Consider the following 27,124-nt stretch of genomic DNA (forward strand, 5'->3'; position numbering starts at 1 on the left):
AACCGCTTTGGCGATAAGATTACCGTATTTTGGCTAGGCGCACCTAACTGTCCAAGCTTTTCCGAATGTGTCGTGTCGGTGTGGTAATCGATTGGAACATCTTCAAAGCCTCTTGACTATAGCAGAGCCAACACTTACGCTACATCGAGTATGCAAGTACAAATATCAACAACGAAACTAAACAAAAAATGGCAGTATATTTTCTTGTCAGCCGTCAGATAAAACGGCGAGGAGTGCACGGAATGTGATATTCTAAACGTATGACAGGTATGTTCACGGGCAAAACTTTAGGTCACACTCGCAATTCGTCCGTTGGACTCCGAGCGGAAATCGGATGTCCGAAAGGCCCGTTTTCATCGCCATCCCGGGCCTTCAGGTCCCGAATTCGGTGGGCCTCCTGGGCCTCCCGGTCCTTCCGGTCCTCCGTGTCCATTAGGCCCTGGAGGAGGCGGGCCAGCCGATTCCCTGCGAGGCGTGACAGCCGGCTCAGGATCACTGCAGCAGCCCGAAGAGCACAAGCCTCCCATTTCTGAAGGGTATAAGTAGGTACAATTGCAAAATTGTAGGTTATCGAACGGATGATAATTACAGTTAATGCGGTGAATGGTACCGGAATAGGAGCGGAACGATAATTAGTCGCCGTCGAATACGTATAGGGGGTGAGAAACGATCACTTGCCTGGATTTTGAGGAGAGCTAATTTTCACAGGGTAAAACTTTTCGGTAACGAGGATGACCGCGTTCTATTCTGAAACTTAAATGACGGGCGAGCAGAGGTCGGTCTTATAACATCCCACTTTGGACGCATCGATGAAACATTGGGCGGGGTCTTGTACCGAAAAATCTAATTCTGGCTAAAGATATCAGGGAAAATTCCTTCTAATCTTAAATTACTCATATTTATTACTCGGTCCTGTTGAATCGAAGGCTGATTGCATGCATCGATTTAGAATTCGGCTGGTGGTGGAAGGCCAATCTTATCAGCGAGTTCTCGCGGGCGGAGATATCGATTCGGTATAAAACTGTTGACCGCTGACAGTTCGAGTAAACCAAAAATCAACTCTGCGACATTTCTACCCATCAACGACCCAAAAACGAGTGAGTAAAATTTACCTAATCGCGGATAAATTGTTAGCTGGCTTTTCGATACGCACAAGACTCGCAAGCTTTACACTGAGTCTACCCTTTTTCTTAGATAATACGAAAATGGTGCAACCAACTGGACCCCCACATGGTGGACCTGGTGGACCTGGTGGACCGCATGATGGTCCCGGTGGGCACGGAGGCCCAGGAGGGCACGGAGGCCCAGGAGGGCACGGGGGCCCTGGAGGGCATGGAGGACCTGGAGGAGAGCACGGAGGCCCAGGAGGACCCCATGGTGGCCCAGGAGGACCTCACGGTGGCCCCGGAGGGCACGGAGGTCCTGGCGGACCCCCCCATTAAAGAGTTTAGAATTGAGAACTGAGCTCTTTCTTCTCAATAACGATAATATGTTAAAATTGTTCATTTTGAACCTTATTGTATAAATCCTGATAAAATAGAAAAATAAATGTACTGTGTTTTACAAGTAAAAATTATGACATTCTTATCTCGTAATTTTTTTGCTGAATCCAAAACTCAAGCGTCTTATACATATATATATGCATATATACAAATACGGTTACGACTTCTTGTGGGTGTAACAGCTCGTCGAAATTTGACGCCGTGTCCTTGACCGGTTTAATAGTAGAGCGCAAATTGCTCACTCGTTTCCAAATTCAATAACTAAAAATAAACCCGAGTCGGGAGCGCGCTTTACGAATTGCGAAAAAACTCGTCTCCATTATCCATGGTCTGTTGGGAGTCATGAGAATCCGACAACTCCGCACGTCTATGTTTTCCAAAAATTCTCCACGTCTTATCAACAAATCAATCAGACGGTTGAAATTCATTCAACCTTCTTTCCGATATCTGTTTCTCATAATCCACGAAAGTTGACCAAAAGAGTGACATAAGCCATTCCATATTTGGTGTCATGAGGTGAATATCATCCATCGCGCGATAAAATATCGATTACAAGAGCCTAATCTAGTTTGAAATGATCCGACAGTTTCCTTATCTATCCGTGCTGTCGACGGCCGGTGAAACGAGGGAGGAAAAGGAAATGAAATACTTGGACAGCGAAATTAGCGTCAAATACAATGTTTTATTAAAAATCTCTAACATATGAAGGCCACCAGATGAATCTCAGAAAAAAACTTGGATGATGCTCCAAGGCAGTAGCATTGGCGGCGGTCATAAGCAGAGTGAACATAGTATGTAGCTCGAACAATTTTCTCAGCACTAGTATAAATAAGGATGACGAAAAATGGGTCAAGATTTCATCAGGTTTTCATAGTCCTCAACGCCCTCCCGGACCTCCTCCAGGCCCCCCACCTCCGGGACCACCTCCTCTGGGACCCCCTGGTCCTCCGAAGCCACCCGGTCCACCTCGACCGGGCCCACCTGGTCCACCTCGAGGTGGGCCCCAACTACCCGCTCCTCTAGGACCCGGACAACAGGGTCCGAAACAACAGCCAGGACAGACAGCTCCCATCTCGAGGGGTTCTAAGAAAGAAACGAATGAACCAAGTAACGATTACGAGCTTTTTCGAATAATCGCACAAAGATTTGGACCAAATGGTCTATCCGTGAAGTGAATATCCAGATGATTTCTTACCTGGACCTTTGAGGTTGATTGTGAATTTCCAACAGCACGCCAACGGACTGTCCGACACTGAGGTTATCCGTTCTATTCTGAAATCCGCAAAGCCAGTACCTAAAGATAGAAATTTATTTATTTTTTTTGCTGCGTGTAATCGCTCCCCCCACCCGTGACTACGGTCAAATAGTGCGCATAGTCATAACCCGAGTTCGAATTCTAAGCAGAGATATTGACCGAAATTCATCAGAACCTTGAGTGACTAATCAGTCGCCGCCGAATCGTTTCGGGCAGGGCGTGAACGTCGAAAACACGTACGGTCGGTAAAAATCGGTTTGTGGTGGGAGGGTAATCTTATCAGGAATATTCTCCGGCAGAGATATCGAGCTGGCATAAAGCTGTGGTCCGAACACCTCACTGGAATAACCCAAAACCAACGCCTTAACATTTCGCATCGTGCAGGAACCAATCCGTCGGTCAGTGAAAAATTCTGATAATCACGTAATACGAATTGCACTTTCATACAGTAGAAGACAGCTCCAAGGATTCTCTAAATCGGAGACCCACTAAACTCACTCAACAATTTTTCCTCAGGTAAAAACAACAATAATGGGACAACCAGCCGGACCACCCCATGGCGGACATCACGGAGGTCCTGGGGGACCTCACGGCGGTCCTCACGGCGGTCCCGGAGGACATGGAGGACCTCATGGCGGCCCCGGCGGTCCCGGCGGACCTCATGGAGGCTTTGGAGGACCTGGAGGACCCCACGGTGGCCCTGGAGGACCGGGAGGACACCACGGTGGTCCTGGAGGACCGGGAGGACCCCACGGTGGTCCTGGAGGACCCGGATTTCACCACGGAGGTCCTCCACCCCGCCACTAATCACCTATTGTTACGAAATATTCTATGTCTACCACTCTATAATCTTATATATCCATATTGGAGTTCTAACATAATGTATAATTGAACAACACTCTCACGGGTCTTATGTTTTTACTTGCTTATAATAAAAAATGATGCCCTCAACCACGGTGCGATGTTTACTCTTTTTACATACGTATAATATGAGATCAGATATCAGAGTCAGAAAGAGAATGAGTCAGAACACCATGTCTGCTTATCTGAGTATGTAAATAGTCATTTGAAATCTCAAGTGTGGCTATGATTCAACAATTATGCTGTTAGTAATCAGATGTAACCTCTATAATAATTACCACTAGAAATTATATATGATTCAGAGTTCGAAGAATGTTGAACGTAAATTGTGATAACCGAGCAGCTGCCGTATCTAGTATTCCGACATATTGAATTGAAAAACATCCTGTCTAGTCGATAGGCAATACCAAATCCGAGGTCTCGTTTCCCGAATTTCGTTGTTATAATTTTCTCGATCGCCAAGGCATGCTCTTGTGTGTAATAATAATACTCGTAACAATAGTGGAAAATAAAGAAGAGCAGCAAATTGCAAGTATGAATTAATAAAATATCGGGTACAAAAACAATGCCAGAAATGGTTCTCACGTGTGTATTTTTATTCAGCGAACAAAATTAGAAGAGTAATGAGGTTGTGATTGACATAAATACGTTGCCTATACTGGTGCCTGATCTATAAATTAATTCATATACATCCGAATTGAATATTCCTTGCAATTTATTCGGCACTACTCGAACGTAGGTTTAATCAAGCCTTCGGAAGGCTTTCCTGGTATCGTCTTCTTCAACGTCCCCAACCTCCGGGTCCCGGTCCTCCCCAGCCTGGACCTCCTGGACCTCCGGGACCTCCTGGTCCTGGAGGATGCGGTCCCCATCCTCCGTGATGAGGGGGACCAGGGTCACAACAGCAAAGGCATCCCGGACCACAGCAGCCAGGACAGGGCTCTGTTATTGCGGTAGAAAGTGAGTTAAGTTTGCGGGTAATAAGAATTAGTTAATTGTTTGAAAAGCAAACTGTTGTTAGTATAGTGATCTTAGTGATGGAATCGGAGGAATATCCAAAGTACTGAATATTCCAAATTGGAAAATTTCTCAAATTTCACATGTGGAAATGAAAAACTGAATACAAAGATTATGGTTTCGTATGGCATCAAATATTGTTGTAAATTGTAGAAGAGGGAAGGTGATGTAATAAAAACTTTATAACGAAAAAAAAAACTAGAACAAACGCATTATGTATGAAGTTCGAGTCCAATTTTAAAATAATGTAAAAAATCGGTTGATATAATATTGTCGATAAATAGACTAAATTTCTTACCAGGTCCAGGACAACAAATTATCGTTGGGCAACACTGTCCCATTTTTGACTGAGCCGATGTGTAGCAAAATTTGACGTAGAATTAATCCTGCCCCCAATCAAAGCCAGCCTCTGTGAAAAACTTGCACTGCGCAACTAAGACACGCGTTCAAATAATGTGGGTTAGACGTCAATCAAGATGGTTTGACGAAACATGTAATAAACTTGACTCATTCGGTTACAGCTCGATCACTGTAGGGCGTGGAAGTGAACTAGATATATGAATTCGGCGAGTGGTGGAAAGCTAATCTTATCAGCGATTATTAGCGGACGACGGGCGTCCAGATAACGGTTTGGTATAAAATACCGGGCCGGCTAACTGATAGGCAAACCCAACTGGTCAAGTATTTCACTTTTCTCGAGAAATCCGCACAGTAAGTATCGAGTTCAACTTTCATCGTCATTTCTCAATAGCCTTTTTACTGTGCTTAACCTTAATACTGCAGAATTTATCCTCAATCAAGCTTTATTCATACGTTGCAATGTAGAATGTAATTGAATCTAACAATTTTGTCACCTCACGTTGTGAACGCACTGTCATAATGCCGCTTACTAAAAACCACGTACAAAATTATCTACGGATTTTAAATTTTCCCATACAAGCCACTGCAACATTCATCCAAGTATATCATAGTTATATGGTTAATTTTATTCATGAACTGCTCAACAATACAGTTTTCAATCCTTTTGGGTTTTTTCTCGTCACCACGTAAAATTACCTTTTTTTACATGTAAGAATTTGATGGATCAGTACATCTAAGGCTACAGAATTGGAACCTGGCTTCACCCTTTCCAAAAACAAGTCACAATCCTTCATTCGCAATGCATTTCAGGTAATAGAAAGAGAAATGGGAGCACCAGGTGGACCACCCGATGGACCCGATGGAAAGGGAGGACAGCAGGGTGGACCAAATGACGGTCCCGGAGGCCACGGAGGCCAGGGAGGCCATGGAGGTCAGGGAGGTCACGGAGGACCTAACGATGGTCCCGGAGGACAGGGAGGACACGGTGGCCCACACTAACGAGTCCGCGAAAGAAGAGCAGATCGTCTTGATGCTTGAATAATAGTTGGCCGCATTTCTCATTGTTGGTGGCCGATATGGACATTTTTGATGAATAAACATTTTTGTATTGTACAAAATACAGTACAATAGTGTCACAATGAATCCTTCAACTAACTTTACTGCGACGTACTGTTAAGCCTACTCCTAACAACTCTCCTCTCGTACGGACGATATGCTCCATGAATATCGATGATTTATAAGGTAGCCGATAAGTTTAACGACTCATTTTTACATGTGCATTAATGAGTCATGCTCCGAGTTTCAGTAACTGTAATTAATCACGCAATTTTTCGGTATCTGAATACTCGGTATCAGTTTATATGGCCTGTAAATTGTAATATGTGATCCATTCGTTCATCCTTTATCCAGGAATGAAATGACTATCAATTTTCAATCAACGAAATTCCGTTATGCGCTACATTATTTTTACGTCAATCAATTCTATTTCGCGGATCGTCAGGTTCTGAATTTGACCCAGAAATTTAATACGTAAGAACACCTGCACGTGTACGTTTGAGTTGAATTTTTTCAACCGCTTTTGACGGTTTGGCAGAGAGTGAATAATCACTGACTAGCGTGGTTTGAATTGATTGTAGAATCTGCAGTTAGCAACGAGACGTCCGATTGACGTAATAATCAGTATGATATACATATACATATATGCAGGCATATACATGCATAGAAAGATTTTTCAAAACAGTGCGACAAACACATGAAATCAATCATCGGTTGAAGGGTTATAAAAATCTGCACACTTGGACCGCTTATCTTTCAGCCTGCACGGTTTTCTCGCTCTGCGGGGTCACGAGAGCAAATCGCACAAGTATACATATTCATGGCAAACAGTCGTTCATCTAGCTGCGCTAATTATTCTGTAATTCGCAGAGCTTCCGGTCGTTAATCTCGACGATCTTAAAATTAAAAGCACGAACAACAACTCGGTTGTTGAGAGTTTGGCATGTTTTTATTCTCGGACCATTCACGGTGACGTGTAAACATACGCTTGATTGTTTACTATTTACCATAGATATACTGGTATCGTTATTAACCTTATCTATACCTCCTTACATCAATCCTCCAGAGTGATGTCGGAGCAAACATACCGCGTGACATATCTATAATAAAATGATATACAGCCTTGATATTTACCTATACTGAACCTTTATTGTTACTTGTTATAAGTGTTCACTCTTGTCTTTTTTTGATTTATAGTGCTCCATCAATCTAATCATGAGTTGCACAACCTTAGATAAGAAATATTATAGCTGTTCAAGTATTTGATCTTGCACGGTCAGATTCACAAGCTGCTTCTTCTTTCTCTCCACCTGCATTCATCTAAAATCCTCCTCCTCCCCCGCCGCCTCCGCCACCGCCTCCAAACCCGCCACCTCCACCCCCGAATCCACCGCCTCCCATGTCTCCACCAAATCCTCCGCCAGGACCTCCGAATCCACCACCCGGACCCCCGAATCCTCCACCCGGACCCCCGAATCCTCCACCCGGACCACCGAATCCTCCTCCAGGACCACCAAATCCACCGTGTCCCCCAAATCCTGGTCCACCGAAACCACCCGGACCACCGAATCCTACGAGAATTAAAAGTCCCTTCAGCATGATACAAGTGCACTCAACCCTCGTACGACTAAGCCATCTAGTTTACAATTACTTCAAAGATTTGTGATCTACTCTAAGCATCTGCATTTTTTTGTTTTAAGATACATTGAATTGCCAACACGTCCCAAAACTACACAAAAACATTGTTTGTGAAATCCAGGTCATTCGATTGGTACGATGGCGTCAAACATATTTGATGGATTACCCGATCAGACCTCGGACCATCTGTCATTTCAGGGTCGAGCAAATTCGACTGCAAAGGAGTTGATTTACAGGGGTAATGGAAACCGGAAATTGATAATGTCATCAGTATTTACCTGGATGGCCAAAATGAGGGCCCATGAAACCTGGACCCATCATCGGCGGGGGTGGTGGTGGTCCTGGACCACCGAAGCACCAACCTATTCCCATGCTATCCAATCTCCACCGGAAGTGAGTCTTGAGGTATAACTAATTGCTCGAGTCGCGGCTCTGCAAAATGAATTCGCGACTACTGGGGCCGCTCACCGTAGCCAATTCATCGAAGCGTTTCGAGCCACCGACAGCCGAAAACTGATGACTCAACACTCGGGTATGGAATTATGATCTGCTATCAGCGTGATAACGGTCCTTATTCAGACGCGGAAAATACAACGTCAACGTTCCCATATCGATTACTTGACAAATTCGCGACTTCCGCGCTTCCAGTCAGCGTTTCGTCGTATTGTTGAACGCCTGTCCAAAGATTGGCACTTCCGATACCCACCTGGTTTTTGACTGACTCAGACCGCGTGACGCTGATTTGTTTGCCTCTTTTCATTCCGCCGAATCGCAGGGCGTCAACACTGTGAAGTGATAAAAAAACGCCAACGCCGAATTAACCACTGGTGAAAACGCATTAAATCCGCGGGGAAATGTCTAAGGATAAATAGCGCGAAACAATGAAGCGTAAACTTGAAAATGTGTAAGTATTAAAAATATGACTGATTGTAAGCAAATAATAAACAGTTAGTATTCGTTGCTATCCAGACTTGTGTAGGCGGGAATGACAAAATTGCTTCAGCAAAATGTCGATGCAGGCAAAGTTGTTTTCGCGAATATTTAACAAGCTTGGGTTTAGCCTGGTAATCGTTGTTACTTAAACCCGGTTATCGGCGAAAAATTGCACCGTGTTACGAAACAGTACCAGAGCAATTGCGCATCACGGGAAATGACTCATCGGACGAGTCGAAACATGTCCAGGGGGCTTCGACGCGCTGACGCATGCCCAGAAATAGACCGATAACTCAGGGGAATTTTCAAACGATTCGCGGAACCAACGATGAGTTTAGCCAATGAGGAGCGAGGCATAAACCACACTCTGAAACCGTGATTAGATATGCCGGGAGTATAAAAGCCGAGTGCTTCTCGGTGATGAGCAGTGCTACGTGAACCGTCATTCAGTCAACTAACGAAGGTAAGTACAAGCGCTGAATTACAACTGTGATATTGCATTGCTCTGCCTTTTGCGAGATATTGTATCCAACTGTACCTGAAACAACGCGCATCAGGGGTCGAGCGATTCCGCTGCAGAAAAACAGCTTCCTCATTTTCATCCATTTACTAAATTCACGGCAAGGGTGGCTATTTTCCAGCATGTATCCCCACCACCCACCGCACGGCCCACCACCCCCGGGTCCACCTCACCATGGGCCCCCGCATCACCCACATGGACCACCGCCACCACCACACCATGGTCCACCACCGCCTCACTACGGCCCACCGCCGCCTCACCATGGCCCTCCTCCGCCGCATCATGGTCCCCCACCACCACCTCATGGACCACCCCATCATCATCACCCACCCCATTTCTAGTCCTACTAACTGGTAATTCTAACTCAGCTAACTTAAAACTGTCCGCTAACCCCCCTAACGAATTTGATCGCTAGTTAAACTCTTCTTCTTACTCTTTCTGTTTTGAGAATCTTCTAAACTGTATTTGTATTTCTAGAGTGAAGGCAAAGGCTCGTGTCCGTCTCAGATGGCCTAAGGTGTCGGGATACGATCTACTACTTATATCGATTAGGGGATCCGAAGAACTAGATTAGTGGCTCGATTTTCATTTTACCGATCTCTTTGCATCACATCTCATTGTTAATATTGTTACATTGTTATTACTACTGTTGTCACTATTATTGTTGTTATGAATATTGATTATTCTGAACACTGTAATTGTATAATATGATATGTCACAAAGTTTATAAAAATAAACTATTTATACTGTACACCATTCTATCTTCGGTCGTTACTTTTATACGGAATGTAGTAATTATTGTTTTATTATATGAAAATAATGAAAGACTTCGATCGACAATAGTGTTGAAAGGCAACGAGACGGCGGGAATCTTGTGTGATTCGGTCCTCCGAGCCTACGAGTAGAACAAGAAGCGAGGCGTGTAAGAGATTTTTTGTCCGTCCATATTTAACTCTCTGATCCGTTACGAAGTCGTGTTTTCACGTGCCGGTGATTTTATACGTTGCTTTTAGACACTCGCAAAGAAGAGTCGAATATAAATGAGCTGAAGGATGACTTTAAGTGTAATGGAGAGAAAAAGAGAAAAAACGTTCCGAATTGTTTTCAAAATTAATGTATATGCGTAAAAAAATCAGCATTTATTCATTACCCGCTTATAACTACATGCTAACAGTTCATTCGTTGTACATTATCGAGACTTGTAAAGATAAGATTAACGAATCGACTTGTGTTATCCACAGCAGTTTCAATTCGTCGCTCGATCATGATAGCATTGTGTCGTTCTTTAACCTAACCTCGAATATAATCCAAGTTCAATATCCCGCTACAAAAGGCAAGCAACTCAATAAGCACCTAAATTACGCGTACGTGATGCAGGTGAAGAAGTGTCTTACATTCGTCTCATTACAGGCTTTGCTCAGTACTTTTTGGCATTCTTCAAGTGATATCACACGCTTCCCTCTCGCACGTGAACCACTGCAGAGTGATTATCGAGACATCACACTCGTTCCACGTCCCGTTCGACATCGTCGAGATGGTGATGGTCGTTGCACCGCGCATTGAGCAGCCTGCGCCGGAGGGCGTACCAGCTGAGAACTGGGCAAAGAAGTTGTACGACCAAGCAGATGAAGCCCAACAGCGAGAAGGCAATCAATCCGACTCTTTCTCTGGCTTTAACGTGACCTGTGACCGGTCTTTTCACGCCTCGAGACTTCCGGACGGGAACATTCCAAGTCTGGAAACTTCACCACACCCCCCAGATCCCGTAGAGTCTGCAGAAAATTGCGACGAACCTCTTCGTCAGGAACAACACGGGCCACACTCGGCATGGCGGCAGGAAGCTGCAGATGACGATGACGCTAGCTCGTCCTCGTGCTCGTCGTCGTCGTCGTTCTGTTATGATGAGGAGTACGCCGAGTGCAGAGAACTTCCTAGAGCACCGAGTGGCCATCCACCTCCGGAACATTTCCCTCCACCGGGACATCCACCTCCTCCACCTCATCACGGACATCCACCACCTCCGCCGCCGGTTCATCACGGATTCCATGGAGCTCCTCCCCCTCCTCATCACTACGGTCACTATGGACCATCTCTATCGTCTCATTACGGACACTTTGGACCACCCGGTCCGCCACCTCCACCTCCCGGTCACCACGGATTCTATGGGCCGCCAGCTCCGCCTCCCCCACCGCATCACTACCATCGTCATGAACCACCTCCATCACCTCATCACAGACATTTTGGACCACCGGGTCATCCGCCACCTCCACCTTCGGGTCACCATGGATTCCACGGACCCCCACCCCCACCTCCACCTCCTCCACCGCATTTCTACCATCATCATGGACCACATCATCATCCTCCACCTCCACCACCTCCTTTTCCACACTATGGGTACCATGGTTCAGGCCATCCTCCACCCCCACCTCCTCCTGGTCACCGTGATCATCATGGACCAGCTCATCCTCCTCCTCCTCCTCCTCCTCCCGGACATCATGATCACCATGGTCATCATGGGAAAGGCCATCATCCATTCCCACCTCCACCTAGTCATCATGATCACCATGGACCAGCTCATCCTCCACCTCCTCCCGGTCATCATGATCACCATGGCCATCATGAGAAAGGCCATTCCCCACCCCCACCCCCACCCCCACCTCCAGCTAGTCAACATGATCACCATGGATCAGCTGATCCTCCACCTTCTCCCGGTCATCATGATCACCACGATCACCATGGGAAAGGCCATCCTCCTCTTCCACCTTCCCCTTCTCGGCATCATGATCGTCATATTCACAATGGGCCAGCTCATCCTCCTCCTCCGCCTTCTTCCCCTCATCGCCGTGATCACCATGGAGTACGGCATCATCCACCACCACCAGCTCGTCGTCATCGCCGTCACAGTCATCATGGCCATCATGAAAACAGTGGCCATCAAGGTCACCATGGCCATCACGGACCACCAAGGCCAAGACATCGTCTTTCCCCAGGGCAGCATCCGCCATACGGTCGTCACGAGGATTCGAACGAACCACCACGCGATCGCAAAGGCGATAAGAACGGAGGTCATCACGGGCATCGCCGTAACCACGGTCATCAGAAGAATACCGAAGACTTCGGGGAATCAAGATACCGTACGGAATAGGAATCGTTCGGTTGTACCAAAGGCTAAGGGCCTTTCCAGCAATGGCTGGATATATTGTTACGTGATCGGAACTGCGAGCTATTGCATATACTACTCTTATATTCATAGATATACTCGGTTAATCTGATGCTCAAGGAAGGAGGCATGTTTCCGTTTGGAGAATACAGCTGCTGTTATTAATATCGCGTCGAAGGATACCTCGGTGAATGATCACGTTGAAGTTAGCAACGTTACCGTAACGATTCATACCGAAAAAAAATTGTTATTTCGGATATTTTGGAACTGTTTGAAATTCAGTAAACCGTGACAAAACAAAACATACTCATATTTTGCAATATTAGTTCGTTAAAAATTATTGTAACAAATAAAAAAATAACGTTATTAACTTCAACCTCTCGGTGAATGCAACTTCAGCATTAATGCATTATTTACATATTCAACTTGGCATACGATGTATACTCAATGTTTATTAATCCTGCTACTCGTACATCGAGCAGAGATAGCATATTATATTACACATACGTACATATATAATATACGTATATTTCTAACTATTATTACTATATGGGATATGGATCAATAAAGGTTAAATAAAATCAAACAAATTTGAACTGTCAGCAATATTTATTATTACCTACACAATCCACCAAACACCTCTCAGTCATCCTATCTTAATTTTACATCTATTTAATACGTTTAGAATATTAAACTAAACTATATTACCACACAATAATGTGATTCAAAAAATATTAATTATATTACGACTCCATCCTCGGCTCTTTGTTTCCTAATCTGCTTTGAGAATCATTCAATCCGAAAGGTTGAAAATCAAAATAAAGTAAAGAAGCCAGGTGAATACTCGTACGTACACATGTGTATGCATAAGTTCAATCTTGCGCCGGGTTACCGACCGACCGAGCTGATCCGGTTGTTGGCCAGCAATCGTCGATATCTGTGGCGGGACTTTTAATTCACACAAAAGTGGTCATTGCACCTACAAGACCTGCGAGGCAAGAATCACACCCATGATATAAACGGCATAGCGTAAAATCGACTCTCGCGACGCGAGAGCGAGAACAAGATAGAACTAAAAAAATAAATGTAAAGTTTTTCGCCTCGTTGCTAGCTGTCGTTGGTGCAGCTCTGGTAAAATGATCGAATAGAAAAAGTGAATTTACGAAGACGTTGTAAATGCGGGCCCCACTCGGGTCTCTCGGAGGCTGCAGCAACAACAGTTTACGATCGCTTTACGCGGCGAATCGTATATACGCTGTTGCGGCGGCGGAGCCGCAGCATCGGGAGAGAGCGGGAACGGGAGGGAGAAAAATAGAGTGGGAGAATAACAAGCAATGAGAGCGAACACCGGAGAGAGCGAGAGTGCAGCGCGGCCGGAGGAAGGACGGAGAGGGGATAGGCCGAGGGGCAAGGGGGAGGGAGAAAGAGCAAGGTAATTACTCTGGCGACATTGACCCGGCGTCGACCCGCCACCCGCCGCCTGGAACGACGACGCCGGGAACCAACACGCGTCCGTACGTGCGCTCAAGTTTACCAACACGCGTCGGCGCGCCGCGCTTGTGAGAGAACGTAGCCTGGTGCACACCAAAGCGCACCGAGCCGTACAGACGCGGTACAGTCGGGATGGTTCATCCGAGTTCACCGTTCGAGCGCCGAACCCGGGGCGACCCGAGGCCCCCGCACGCAGCCGTCGGCCGGATTGCTCGGAGTCCGTCACACTCGCACTCCCCGACTCCTCTCTTCGCCGCTCTTCTCCACTCCTATGGAGGTGAACCCAGACGAGCGAGTTCGGGGCGAATTAAATCCGGCTAATTAAAGTTATTGTTCTAACAACTTGAACTAACGGAAATCACTTTTTGACGATGACGATGAGAGGGCGTCGGTCCCGCAAGGTCAGAAACACCGCGTCTTCTACTCGGTACTCGGTTCACTTGGTTGAATCCAACGCTCCACTTTAACTTTAGTACCCTTCTCACCGAGCGATCAACGGAGCGCTTCGCGTTTATTCAACCCAGTCATGATCTGAGAGGGTTCTAATCCACCTTCCAAATACAAATCTGTGTAATAACTTATAAGAATGTGGTATGACAGTGGTTATACTAATTCTTCAAAATACGGTCATCTTCCCAATGGAGTCCAATGCTGATCCAATCATCTTGCCACACAGTGAACGTCTACCGAAATCAGAAAAACTTTAGATGATATTTTAACCATTTCCTGCACCACGTTGATCAGATATTGAATCGTTTAGTCATGTTTCGAGTTGTTGACCACACTAAAATCGTTTCGTAAACGCTGTAAGTCTCATCGGGCTACGACGCATCTCTGGAAGGATAATCCTGATTCAATCAACTGTTATATTGATCATAATCGGTCGATATAATCCTCCATCCGCGTTGTTGGCGTCGAGTTTACGATGACCAGACTCCACAAGAGTGGAGACCATTTCTTTAAAGAAGCGCGGGCGCGTGTCCACAGCTCTACTGTCTCATATTCCCCGGGAAACGACGCACCGGGTGTCTCGGCTAAATTGCCTGAAAACGAATCGATGACCATGGTACCGGACCATAAACCACGTGGTCCATTTCCCCTGACCGCCGTTTGGGAGAACATCGATCCATGGACGCTTTCAGCCGCAGTGCACCACACCAGACCTGGTCCTTGGCAGTGTGGCATCGTCGGGACACCCGGTAGATCGTACAACTTGAGCGAGCTGAGATTAAAGGGCTCGGTGGGATCGGGAAGGACTGGTCTTGGGTTCACGAGGCAACCAGGTACGGCTGGTTGTCATTATGTGTGTGTCATGCGTGTTGGCACAGAGCCGATGTGGAAGAGCGGATGGCAGCCTCCCGCGGTGTAGCCAACCTGTTTTCTCTCCGGCCCCGACGGGACGGGTTTATTTTGATTTATTGTGTCGTCGCTAAAGAGATTGTATTGTTGTGACGTTGTCCGGCCGGCTGCCCCCCCAGAGAAGGTCTCGGTCCTCATCCCCGGCGAAGGTACGCCGTATTCTCCGAGTCCTACTCCTCGGCCCTCCGCGAGTGAATCGGGATTGGTCCGATCCAACTCTGGACGAATGTATCTCTTCATTTTTCCGGACCCCAGACAAGCGGCCCCCTTTTCGTATCTGCATGACGCTTCACCGGTTATTATCGTGGCAGATGATTCAGGGATCGTCCAAATGTGCCTGCCCGTCATCGAAAACGACACTCACTCTACACGCCCCGTTACCTATACTGGTACCAACAACCTGCTGACGGTCTCGTGGTAGCCCTTCGCACTCAGCAATCGACGAAGGATATCAAAAAAAGACAACACCATTGCTTGTTGTTCAACATAAATGGAAGATCTGGAAGACAAGTTCTGAACTGCGATGTCTCCCGTGGTTTCATTACCCGCTTCACACAGTGAATAATTAAAATCGCTATTAAGGGATACATAAGCTCGCAATCTTGAGGATGATTTTTCGTTAAAAAATGGTCTATAGTTCTAGATGAAACGCGTGACGAATTCTGAAGGAATTTTCTATTTAGTATAACTGGCGGCCTTGGAATGATGATGATGTTCGTAGCATCATTATCGTTTTGAGTTATCTTTATTTTTACATCACTGTATAAATGAAACATCGAGTAACGCAGAACGTAAGTCAGAACTAAACGGTATGTGCATTTCAGTATTCTTTCCTCGCAAGTCAACGTTCCAGCTCTCGTATATTATGCAGAGCATCGAGTCGGCCTCGAAGAGCGACTGCCTCTTCCGTCACGTATCACCCATTGGGGCTGAAGATAATTTCCGAGATACGACGGGGTACCCCTGGCTACAGAAGACCCGGGGCGCCGGGGCGACGAAGTGGAAACGTTTGAATATTGACTTGCCCGTTAGAACTACCGGCTCTGAAGCCTCGGAAAGGACCCCTAGCGAGAGGAAGACGAAAGGACACGATAACAGATGGTCAATAACTGAAAGGTAACCTCTTGATTAGAATGCAACGCAGAAGGTGAGTCCACGACTGAATTGTTTTACAATTATCGTATATACTTATTTCATTTTATTTTAGTGTAGGATGAGGTACAGAAAACTTGTGCCATCAAGAAGAGATGCAAATTTGAATTGATTTCAAGACAAACAGTTTCTGGCTCAAGAATCGTAGGAACAGCAAGGCTAACCCCGTTGAATTTTTTCACTCGAAAATTTGCCGATTTTAAGTAATGATATGATTAATGTCTTGGTACACAAAATCGACGTAATTTAGCGTCAGGAATCGATTACGCATAGTTTGGAGTCGCTTTGAACAGCGGGTCAAAGTTACAGCCCAAAAACGAAAAATTTTCTTCGTATCTCCTCAGCAATTAGTCTCAAATTGGCCATTTGGATCGATTCTAAGAGGAAAAGTCCACGATCCGAAAAAAGAAGGGTGATCCCTTCGGATTTTTTCGGCCCAATTTTGGTGAACTTTGAAATATGGTGGAATCAATTTACTTAGACGCGAAATCGAGATAATTTTGCAAGCGATAAACTTTTGAGAAACTTACGAGTGGATGGTTTACCATTAACACGTCACGTTCAATAATATCATAACATGAATGAAACTTGTATCACTAAGTAGCATAATTCGCATAAGAAAATTTCACGATCTGTCACGCTGAACTATATTTCTTTCTTAGTACTTCATTTGAATTGGGCAATATATTGAATATCATCTTAAACAATCCAAGCCTAGCTTGAAATCGTAATTAAATCACCAATTCGGGTCATGTAGTTACAAAATGAGGGCTCAGAGTAATCAAAGTTAATAGTTCAGTTCATCTGCTTCCTGTTATTAAACATCTTATCGTTTATTTTTCGTAATTGCATCACAAAGTCAGTCACGATATGAGTATAACCCAATGTTGAAATATCCTTCCATTTTATTAGTGGTAACATATAAGGTACAAGTTTGACACATATCCAAGTTCTTAATTATGATACCAGTAGCCCTAAACTCTACATAAGCAAAGTTCCCGATCCGTTGCACGGTCAAGTAATGTTTGAAAATGTTTTCTCCTGAGCTTCTGGTCTTGCGTATGAAATCACGAAAGGCCGGCACGTACAATAATGTTTCAGTCATCATCACAGCGTCTCTGCGGGTTACATAATGGCAGGTAGGATAATGGTTTCATTAATTTTCCGCGATAACTGTGCATCATCAGCTGATGTGCGAGCGGGTTAGGCGGCTGGCGGGTGCGACGTAGATGTAGAGTGGTAACTGCAGTTTCTCAGGGAAGTGACCGCGTTTAGCGGTTCGTTCTTTATCCAGCAATTAGCTTTAGGTACGTAGATATACGTGTGTCGAGGCGGCCTGCTCCGCTTCGAGCGTCTAGCAGATTGAAGTTTCCATCATTTCGAGACCAGGCCCGAAGTTAACGGTACTAAACGCGCCGATTATTACACGCAGACGCAGAGGTCGCACGCGGAAGGCTCGGGGTTCCTACCAGGCGAGGCTGGTACCTCCGTCAGCGTGGGAAATCGGTCCCACCGAGTCCCAAGAGGCCCAACTTTTGAAGCCGGAAACCTGCAAGCAGAAGAAAAAATTCGTTTCCGAAAAATCCTATCGAGCATCAGAAATAACGATATAAGGAAGTCGGAGGAGTCGCAAAAATTGACGGTACGGACACTTGGAATTTTGTATTTGATGTTTTTGTTTATAACAAATATTTTAAAAAATACATTGCAGACACTTTTTTGGTCACGTCTTAAGCGTATATACGATTTACAGTCCACTAAAATCAATGTCCCACCAAAACAACGACGAAATAATAAATTAACAAGTGAAACTAAGAATCATCCAGTTGAATTAGGTCAAAGAAGTGTCGTCAGTACATGCAGAATGAGACAATTCTAACAGATTTTACACACAAAAAGTTCAGTTATCAGCTACTTTTGAGACGTAACACTATTCTGTCTTTTTTGTAAATGAAAAAACTGTACCGTATATTCGATTGCTATCAATCAAATATCATTTTGAATCCATATGGAATATCTCCAAATCGGCTGACACCATGTTCTTATTCAGGACTTTAATTATGTGAAAAAAATAATTCAGGTGAGCTCAATACAAGCCAGACGTAATGAACTGACGCTTCACTCCAAAATAGGTTTGTATTACAAACCTTCTGCCCTTTTGTCACAATTCAAAAATGCTATCGCGAAGTCAAGATGCGATGATTCGAGTTTTACAAGTTTTCTGTTCCTTCTTTACCCTTCGTACCGGCTGCTTTACCTCATCAACAAGAAGCTTATTATTACAGAAATCCGAATTACCCACAGGCACGGTACCGAGTAGGCAGTACCAGGGCTACAAATCAGATACTAGATCGAGTAGTATCTACTTTGGCGTCGTTGGCCGGTGAGCACGAGATGATCGTTAGAAAAATCGGCTGACGATCTCGATCGGTGATCTGAACGAGGAACGCCGCGCCAGATCGGGACGTGGTCCGAATACGAGGACTCCAGCATATCCGATGGAAATCGCGGACGCCCGGGATTCCGCCCACTGGGGCCGACCGCAAAAGTCCAGAACCCGACCCGAGGCACCCGAAGCGGAGTCCAGGACCCGAGGAACCGATCCTTGACGATAATCCCCCCCTCTTCCATTCTCGCCCAGGTAAATCCTTGTCCCGTTTCCCCCTCACCCTCTGAGCCCTTCGCATCCTCATCGACGAACTATACCAAGTTATACGACCGTGTGACATCCCTGCCGTGTCTCCCCTAGAAGCTGCAAGGACCAACGGACCAGATCTAAACGCGTGTTCGCTGTCCTCCTCTAATGAAAAGGTCTCATGCATTCGGCTTTACTACTGTGGCCCCTTCAGAGACTAGCGATGACGTTTGACTGCGTTTGAAAAGAATTATCGTTCGTGGATGAAACTGCAGGGTCGTGCTTTCGTCAATTGTTACTGTAACTTGACGCTCACTCCGTAAGACTTGGGTTTCGGTTATTAAGTAGAACCGAATTATACTCAACTGATTGGCAAGACGTTCAAAAAAGTCACTGAGATGAGTTCGCTGGTATGAATACGTTTATGCTAGTTCGCATGTTTAGATTCAAGTTCAAGTTCGGTGAACAAGAAATTCAAGGAACTCACATCCAGCGGTGATTTCAATTTACCCTTTTGACTCGGGAGTTCTCTTTCATTTCCCATCTCTTCTGATAGATATGCAGAAGCAGCGGAGCGATCGTGAGATTAGAAATGGTAGGCGAATAAGAGGACAAACGCGAAAGGAAGCTCTGGCTGAACGAAACGTGATCAGTGGGTAAAATGTGTATAAGAACCGTTGCACGTTTCCACGATAAATCGTAACGAATGTCGGGACATTCAAACTCCAAAGTCTACCTTGTGCACCGATGATACCCGGGCTGCCCACGCCAGAAGATATACAATGTTTATGCATACATATTTATACGAGTAGCTATATAAATTGTACACATGCGGTGTGACACATAGCTGGAAGTACATGATATCGCACTACGCGGTCCGTTGGTTACGATCACGAAGAGCTGCAGATGACCGATCGGAGGAATCGAAAGTCGAAACGCATGACCAATAAATATTGGATAATTTATTAGCAAGGCCACGGATACCGGCGTGGTCGGTCGACCGGCGAGTGTCTCTTTTCCTTTGCTCTCTCTCTCTCTCTCTCTCTTTCTCCTTGTCGTGTTCAACCGAGTCGCGGTATCAAAGCGATTCGGGTGTTGTCAGGGGCCGGCAGAAAACCTCAAAGAAAACCGACCTGCTGGTGATGCTGATGCCGCCGGGACCGTTGTACCAAACTGCGCAGCCGCGTGGCACCTCGCCTCGCATCCTATACCTGGAAACCAAAGGGACGAACGCTGAGTTCACCTCCTACTGGTCCCGTCTAGATTCCAATCAACGAGTTTTTGCCAGATTCCGTACCCCAAAACCAGAGGCATCGTCGCCGGAGAAAATTTCTCGTCTCTTCGTCTACGCCTGTCCGTCGATCCTTACTACGAAACATGAGATCGTCTCCCCCTTTTAATCGTCCCAACGCACTAATCTACTCCTCAAAGCTCCTAATCGTCAATTAGTCGGCGATTAATTAACATAACAGCTGCCATACCTTTCAATTCCACCCGTCGCTTCCTTATCGCCTTCTCTCTCAAGTGGGAGTAGAGACCATCGGACACTTCTCTTCGTACCTTCAATAAACCATCCAATCATGTAACGACGCTGTAATAAATACCTCTACATATACAGGATATTAGTCAACAACTACGGATTTTATTTCTTTTCGCAGTTCTGCGTACTGCAGATAAATCATCGACGCAAGTTTTGCGCTCTGCGTATTATTTTCGTTCAAAAGACTCTCGTTGACATATGGCGATCGAACTTCATTTCATTCTTTTCTCCTCTCGTTCCTCCCTCTCTTCGACAAGTCTCGATGAGGTTCGAGGATACTGGCACTTGACCCGTGCTAAAAGATTACTTTTTGCCAATGCTTTTTTCTAACCCTACGAAATTTTGAATGTCAGTTGGCAAGCGAAAATGAGTACATACGCATAGTGACGAGGTGCAGGTAGGTACATTGTGGCTGTCTACGCAAGTTCAGTGAACGGTTATTAAAAGTTTGCGAAAAACACTGCGGAGTACAGAAGAAGAAAAAACGCCTGATCACTTAGTCAGATAATATTAATGCAGAATTAGCCTAAGCGGTAGACAACGTAATGTTTCCACGGCGCGACCGGTCGATTCGAAAATAACATTCGAGGCTGAAAATAGAAAACACGGTATTAGCCACCCAATATCTAATCGTGAACGATACCTAACTGCAGCAGCAACGTGTGTTTACCAGGAGATAAGTCTGCGGTGGAGGGAATTTTTCCTTCAGCTGATTGCGAGGCTGGGAGCTCGGGAAATGGCCGAGAAACCAACGGGACGCCAGGTACGTGGCCTGAGCGTCGTGTATAAGACGAAAAAACGCGGTTTAAAATAATTATAAACGCATTACTCGGGCGGCTGATCGTGAGTCGAGCCGAGTCGGTATGCGGCAGGCGGTCGGTCAGCCCGCGAGGTCCAGGAGCTAGTCGCTCAGATGAAGATGCTAATCTCGATGATTTGTTACGCCATTGTTGACGCCTAATGAGCCGGTTATGCCGGTCCTGGGTTTTGTCCCAAATCGATAGATGCAAGAAACTCATCCTTCCTTTCTCGGGCTCGCGTTTTATTATGCCAGCATTAAAAAACACCCAGCATACATCGCGTATCATGTACCGGCTACCGCAATCCGCGCTCATCATCCCCCCTTTTTGCGCTTCGCCTATTTACCCGCGTCTATTCCCTTCTCCCCGAGGAATCTGCGTGCGCGGAAAAAGCTGATGCATTGTTGCTTCGGGCGTGCGGAAAAATTCTGTTCATTATACCGAGATGACCTAAAGCTTGACCTGGCGAGCCTGAATGAAATTACGACAGAGCTTGCGCAAGCGCAATCGAACGCTCAATCTGCCAATTTTTTCGCAGTACGGAATATGTTGCTGTTGTGCGTGTAATGAACCATAGATTGTCAGATGGACCGTTTGGGGAAGAGAACAGTTTTTCCAAGCTTGACAATTCCAAAGAAGGAAAAAAGCATGCGAACAATACCGACCCGTTAGGTCCAAAATGCCTTTGTAATATTGCAGGAGCAGTTCTTAACGTATAACCAGAGGCCATTAAGATTGTTATTATACACACACTGAACAACGCGACTGATAACGGTTTGCCAGTAAAAGAATAAACGAGACGCGTGGCGTTGTAAAATTTTTTAATGGTTTTTATGATCGTCGAAGAAGCCTTGAGCTCGTTACCCGATCCCTGCTTTTGCAGCGTCAGCATCGCACGGTAGTCGTTTGTGTTCGGACACATAAGAAGCGCTCTATTATTTCCATCGTAACCGATATACGACGATAGTCGAGAATCGTTTGGGTATAACTGTTTATCGATAACTCCGGAAATCGATATTAATAGCAGTATAAATGCAAGTGTGAGATTATCATTAGTTTCATTTCTTTCTGGTTTTGATCGAGTCATCGGTCATGGCTAGAGTTTTCAATTTAAGAAACTGTCAACAAGGTAATAATTGAGGAACAAATGAAGTGATAATCTGATCTTTCAACGATTGCGAGAGTGCAGCTACCCACCTGGCTGACCCCTTCGCGCGGTAGGAATGAAAAGAGAAAAAGAGAGAAAGACAGAGCGAGAGAGAAAGAAAGAGAGAGAGAGAGCGAGATGCGCGAACGTGAGAGACGCCCACGAAACGGCGCGGAATTCTTCGTTTCACTTTCCATTTCAATTTGCATTTTAATTTCAATCCGCATATTCCACCGCGGGCGCGCATACACGCCGTGAGATTCGCTTCGTCGAGAGTGTGCTATTAATTCATAGACTAATTGCCGTTTCTTCGTAGCGAAGCTCTTACATATCCCATTTCCCTGTGAATGTACGTGTAGAATTTTAATGCGCGCGTTCAGATTCTTGTGCAAAGTGATACTGATTTTTACACCGTGCAAAATTCCTGCACGAGTTGGTAAACTCGTAATTAAAAATCTGCCCAATGCGCGCTTTTAAGGGGTAATACGTAGTTAGGATTTTTCGAAAATCGATTTTGTTTGATTTCATTTTCGGAATGTACATATATTCAAGTATATGCACAGAAAATTTCATGTCGATCCGACAAATATTCTCGAAGTTATTCGCACATTTGCAAAGACGTCCCCCAAGTGGTTGAAAGTGCTTCTGAAACTTTGAACGCGTTTTTCTCGAAACTGCGTTTTCAAAGTCGGTGAGCAAGATTTATCGGAAACGGCTGAACCGATCAGTTTCAAATTTTTACACAAGCTTTGTGAATATGTCTCCCAGTCCTTGATCGAAGGTTTTTTTTCGCGGATAAATATTATATTTTCCATTTTATATACAAACTAAGGGGTAGATTTTTATGAGATATCATCGAGAAGATTAATTTCTTAAATACACCAAGTTAACTAAGGCTGCTCACCAGTCGCAGGTGCGCCAATTTCACCGTCGGAAGCCAGTAGCCAAGCCTGGGAAGGTGACGGTCCTCGGAGTATCCCAAGAGCCGCCTAGATCGCAGCCCCGGAAGTGGCTGATCTCCCGGAGCCGCAGGCATTAATAGTAAGATGGAACAGGCGCTCCGTTATTGGAGGCCAGGTCGACGCTGTCGTACCACTGAGTTATTTATACGTAAGAGTGTCTCTCTTCCTCGATGCCTGATTAGTAATCGCAAGAGTATAACATGCGCAAGAGAGCGTCGAAGCTGGAATCAGCGCTACGGGTCATGCCGCCAAAGATCTACATACTTGTGCGAGATAGACGCGCTGCGCTCAGGCGGAGGAGAGCGCATTCGATCTTGAAAACGTTTTCCTACACCGAGCCGATCATTATGCGAAAAGTCTTCCACCGCTGTTGCATAATGCCTTCAAAATAGAAAATCAGCTGGACTAAACTTCCCGAAAACATCCCATGCTCCTTGCCATTTTTCAAATAGATACGGAATCGTGACGAAAATGACCTACAAAGGTTGGCCAATGCCTCGTGCATCAGTGCACGCACACCGACAAACATCATCGTCTATAAAGTGAGACCATTGATACGAGCTGTTATGAGCAAGGGCGAGAGGAGACGTGGATTACAGTAGACTGCAGAGATGCACTCGAGCTGGGCCAACGGCGTTAGACTCGTTCGCGGCCACACGGGTCACGGTGATCAAATCGGCGCAATGAACTTGTCCGTTTTATACCGACTTGACCCCCGGCTTGCTAACGTGCCAAGAGGTCAATCCGCTCGAATTACTCTTCGATTTATTCACAGCGAAGCTTCCGCGCTCTTCGCAAACGTTTAAACACAAACCTGTCATGGATTGGGACGACTGTTTGATTTAAAGACGAAATTTAAATGCGTTGTAACTAAGAGATAAACAAGTAGGTGCGATTAGTTGGACACGATCAGGTGTCATTAACAGAAAGCACGAAGAGAACGGTTGGCATCATGGTTATCACTTGTGCCGGCTGACGAGGTCAGAAGCACTTACAGGTACCCGTACAATCTTCGGTCCGAGAAGAAGACACGGCACTCATCGAGTGATTAGGTTGAGCTTTCAAACTACACGGTTCTTTCACAACGGTAGTATTTTTGAAAAAGGTGCCGAACTGACGATGGGTATAACGTACACGTGTAAAATATCACGGTAAATAAATACGTAAGCGCTTATTTCTGTTAAGAGGAATCCGCGGCGAGAGACTAGTTCTCGGTATAAAGTGGGTCACGCCGTCGAAGTCCGGACTTGGGCTCGCTCATGCAGGACGCCTTCTTGCATACAGGAGGGTGTCGCAAGCTGCAGCAGCGGCAGCAGCAGTGACTAAGAGCCTCCATTTTTCCACGCGAAACTAGTTGGCCCGCCATGCAATGCAATGCAATGCAATGCCATGGCATAGGTGAGATAGGTAAGACACGTGGCTGTGTGTATGGGTAGCGGAGGTTGAATTGTCTTTCGATTCTCAGCCAGCCACACGACCGGCTTACCGGTATATTGCAACGAGACACCCACACCTTGATTAGATACCACTCTCGGCGCAACGCATGGATGTTGCCACTATCATCCAAGCTCGCAATCGCTGCGTAGGTACTCGATAAGTAGTCCTCATAGTTGTCGAACACTCAAAGTCCTGGATTCAGTCTTTACTTCTCATATACAAAAAGGGTACCTAAGTGCATAAGTACCTAAATATACATGTGGAGCTCGATATTACTTCCATCTTCGGACCGAAGGGATCAACAACAGCATCAGTTATGGAAATGAGTAACGACAGCGAAATTCGAACTGTTGACACACAATCTTCTGGCAAACTGACTTTGGAAAGTTCATGCAGCCTTTGAGGATCATCGAAATTGGCGTTTGAGCATGTCGATTCTTGTATAGTCTTCTCTTTGCTTCTTCTTTTCCTGTTTCTATCGATTTGTAAAATTTCAGGCATTGGACTATCGCTATTACCGCGACGTTTGTGAATTTCTGACTTTACTCTGAGGTGGAGAAAGTACTATTACTCACACCATTTACACGCTCGAGTTTTTACTCCTGTCCTTTACTTAGCGCCGTATAATTGTTGATATATTGGTTGAAGATTCTTCAAACTTGTAATATTATTGGATACAGTATTAGTAATATAATTTTGTCCAATTTCGATTTTGAAAATACTCGTTCGAGCCTACTTGACCGTTCTGAAATTAGTGCCACCATCACTGATGAGCATTAGCAAATACAAACACAGCTTACAAATGTGATAAATCTGTAACTGAAATCTTTAATTTTTACGTACCTAATTATTTATTTTTACCTCACTATGAATCTGTCAATGTATCTTACCTTCAACCATCCGCTACAAGATTGTTTTAACGCTTATTTGTTTCCTTCATTATGGCCAAATATATGATACGTGTGTATAGCATGGGGTAAGAACAGAAGAAGAGAAACTAAGCAGCAAAAATGAATAACAAGAACATTAAGCAGAAGTACGAGTGGTACGTACCCAACTGGTGGACGAGGCGCGAGGAAATCTTTTAATTGCCCATTTTGAATTTCAAACGGAGTCGAGAGTGGTGCGCCGCATCGCAACGCGTCGCATCGCGTCGCATCGCATCGCGTCGTGCAGCCGCCACCGCCGCCGCACCGTCTCAGGGTCAATCGAATTCTTCAGTTTTACCACTTCCGATGATTCACCGTCGTGTCTTTTCTAAGATCTTAATGTCGACGACCCGATGCCCATGCCTTTACGCGTTTACCTCGTGATTCTCGACCAACTTTGTCCTCGGCTGACTGCAGTCGCATGCCGTTTGGATCGGATGGCGCCACGTTAATGAAGAGGTCATTAACGAGGCTGGGATGAAAACTGACCAGTTTACCAAAATTCGTCACAGTTTTATCACGCGAGAACACCGATACCGGTCTTGTTTTCTCGTTGAGTATCAAATGAGAGCTGCACGAAGATCCGAGGTGGAAAGATGGCGCTGGAATCGCAAGCTGAGCTGCGCAATCAGCCCGTTTCGCGCCATCTGCACATACTCGTTCATTTTTATACACCATAACCGATAACGTACAAGCTCCTGCACTTTCGCAAGGCGCGGTGCGTTTTGCGTTGCACAATGCACTCGCCGAGCTGAGAAGTGACCCACGTGGGTCCGGGTCGCGGAGACTGCAGTATAAACCCATATGCGAACGGAGGTACTGATTGTGACTCGGCGACGACGAAGACTTATAATGCGACATAGCTTATACCCGCTGTACCAATCGTGCATTCATCCCTGTATTTTTAGGCGAACGTCAAGCGCGCCAGATTTCGAGAGTAAAGGGAAAAGAAATGAGCCCCGTGCGATTCGTCATATTTTTTTTCAACCCGTCTGAGCGAAATGGGAATATATGAAGCCGGCAGAGTGTTTATTTCCTGCGAACTTTCAATGAAGTCTGCACGCAGAGGGCAACAGAGCTTTTCCGAGAATTTTTTCTTGCGAAGCTCTAGCTTGAAATTTTATTGTGTGATGTCTGGGACTTGAAACTATGTGCAATTATATACATATATATTTGCAGTACGATTCAGTCACAAGATCCTGAGTGAAAAGACGAACGGGCGAGTCGCCAAGGTGTTGATAGCGGAAAATACCTAGACAGGTGTAAGACAGGTTGAAAAGCCCCGGTATGACATCTGGATTTTACGAATCTCGTGTCAAATTCGTTTCCCGGGTAAGAATTCATGCATCTTTGACCGAGGCAGCAACCCG

The 27,124-nt window shown here is 45.5% G+C and overlaps 3 protein-coding genes and 3 long non-coding RNA genes across 11 annotated transcripts in view; 2 read left to right on the forward strand and 4 right to left on the reverse strand.

Annotated features, from left to right (window-relative positions):
• Positions 1–292: 292 nt before the first annotated feature.
• On the reverse strand, positions 293–3,533 carry LOC124310315 (basic proline-rich protein-like; the record flags this gene model as incomplete). The annotated part of the gene is given in 5 exon segments (XM_046774126.1): positions 293–529; positions 1,172–1,392; positions 2,397–2,585; positions 2,698–2,774; positions 3,361–3,533. Coding segments are annotated over 5 exon segments (897 nt in total), but the record flags the coding sequence as incomplete, so codon positions are not given.
• Positions 2,165–2,958, reverse strand: LOC124298372 (uncharacterized). The gene is made up of 2 exons (XR_006906791.1): positions 2,698–2,958; positions 2,165–2,585 (listed from the first exon to the last, which is right to left on the reverse strand). It is a non-coding gene; the product is annotated as an uncharacterized LOC124298372 (long non-coding RNA).
• Positions 3,534–5,129: 1,596 nt separating the features above from the next.
• Positions 5,130–6,134, forward strand: LOC124298369 (uncharacterized). Its single transcript, XR_006906787.1, has 2 exons — positions 5,130–5,346; positions 5,806–6,134. It is a non-coding gene; the product is annotated as an uncharacterized LOC124298369 (long non-coding RNA).
• Positions 6,135–7,178: 1,044 nt separating this feature from the next.
• On the reverse strand, positions 7,179–8,225 carry LOC124298363 (glycine-rich cell wall structural protein-like). Its single transcript, XM_046750254.1, has 2 exons — positions 7,968–8,225; positions 7,179–7,622 (listed from the first exon to the last, which is right to left on the reverse strand). The coding sequence occupies exons 1-2, from the start codon at positions 8,059–8,061 to the stop codon at positions 7,372–7,374; spliced, it is 345 nt and encodes a 114-aa protein (XP_046606210.1). The 5' UTR covers positions 8,062–8,225; the 3' UTR covers positions 7,179–7,371.
• A 61-nt stretch (positions 8,226–8,286) lies between these two features.
• On the forward strand, positions 8,287–12,892 carry LOC124298341 (formin-like protein 20). 6 transcript variants are annotated; one of them, XR_006906783.1, is made up of 4 exons: positions 8,579–8,593; positions 8,659–9,085; positions 9,248–9,495; positions 9,620–9,893. XR_006906783.1 is itself a non-coding variant. In XM_046750219.1 (3 exons), exon 3 carries the CDS (start codon positions 10,677–10,679, stop codon positions 12,285–12,287), a length of 1,611 nt encoding a protein of 536 aa, XP_046606175.1. In that variant the 5' UTR covers positions 8,290–8,593; positions 8,659–9,085; positions 10,553–10,676; the 3' UTR covers positions 12,288–12,892. The 6 variants fall into 6 exon arrangements, 3 of the variants coding, with proteins under 3 accessions (XP_046606168.1, XP_046606175.1, XP_046606184.1); XR_006906784.1 differs by having other exon boundaries at positions 9,264–9,495; XR_006906785.1 differs by lacking the exon at positions 9,248–9,495 and having other exon boundaries at positions 8,287–8,593.
• Positions 12,893–17,238: 4,346 nt separating this feature from the next.
• LOC124298376 (uncharacterized) overlaps positions 17,239–27,124 on the reverse strand; it is a 40,375-nt gene continuing 30,489 nt past the window's right edge. Inside the window, exon 3 of the long non-coding RNA XR_006906792.1 lies at positions 17,239–17,853. This is a non-coding gene — a long non-coding RNA (uncharacterized LOC124298376). The remainder of the gene's footprint in view (positions 17,854–27,124) is intronic.

This window comes from Neodiprion virginianus, chromosome 1 (genome assembly GCF_021901495.1).
Source record: "Neodiprion virginianus isolate iyNeoVirg1 chromosome 1, iyNeoVirg1.1, whole genome shotgun sequence".
Classification (NCBI taxonomy): Eukaryota; Metazoa; Arthropoda; class Insecta; order Hymenoptera; family Diprionidae; genus Neodiprion; species Neodiprion virginianus.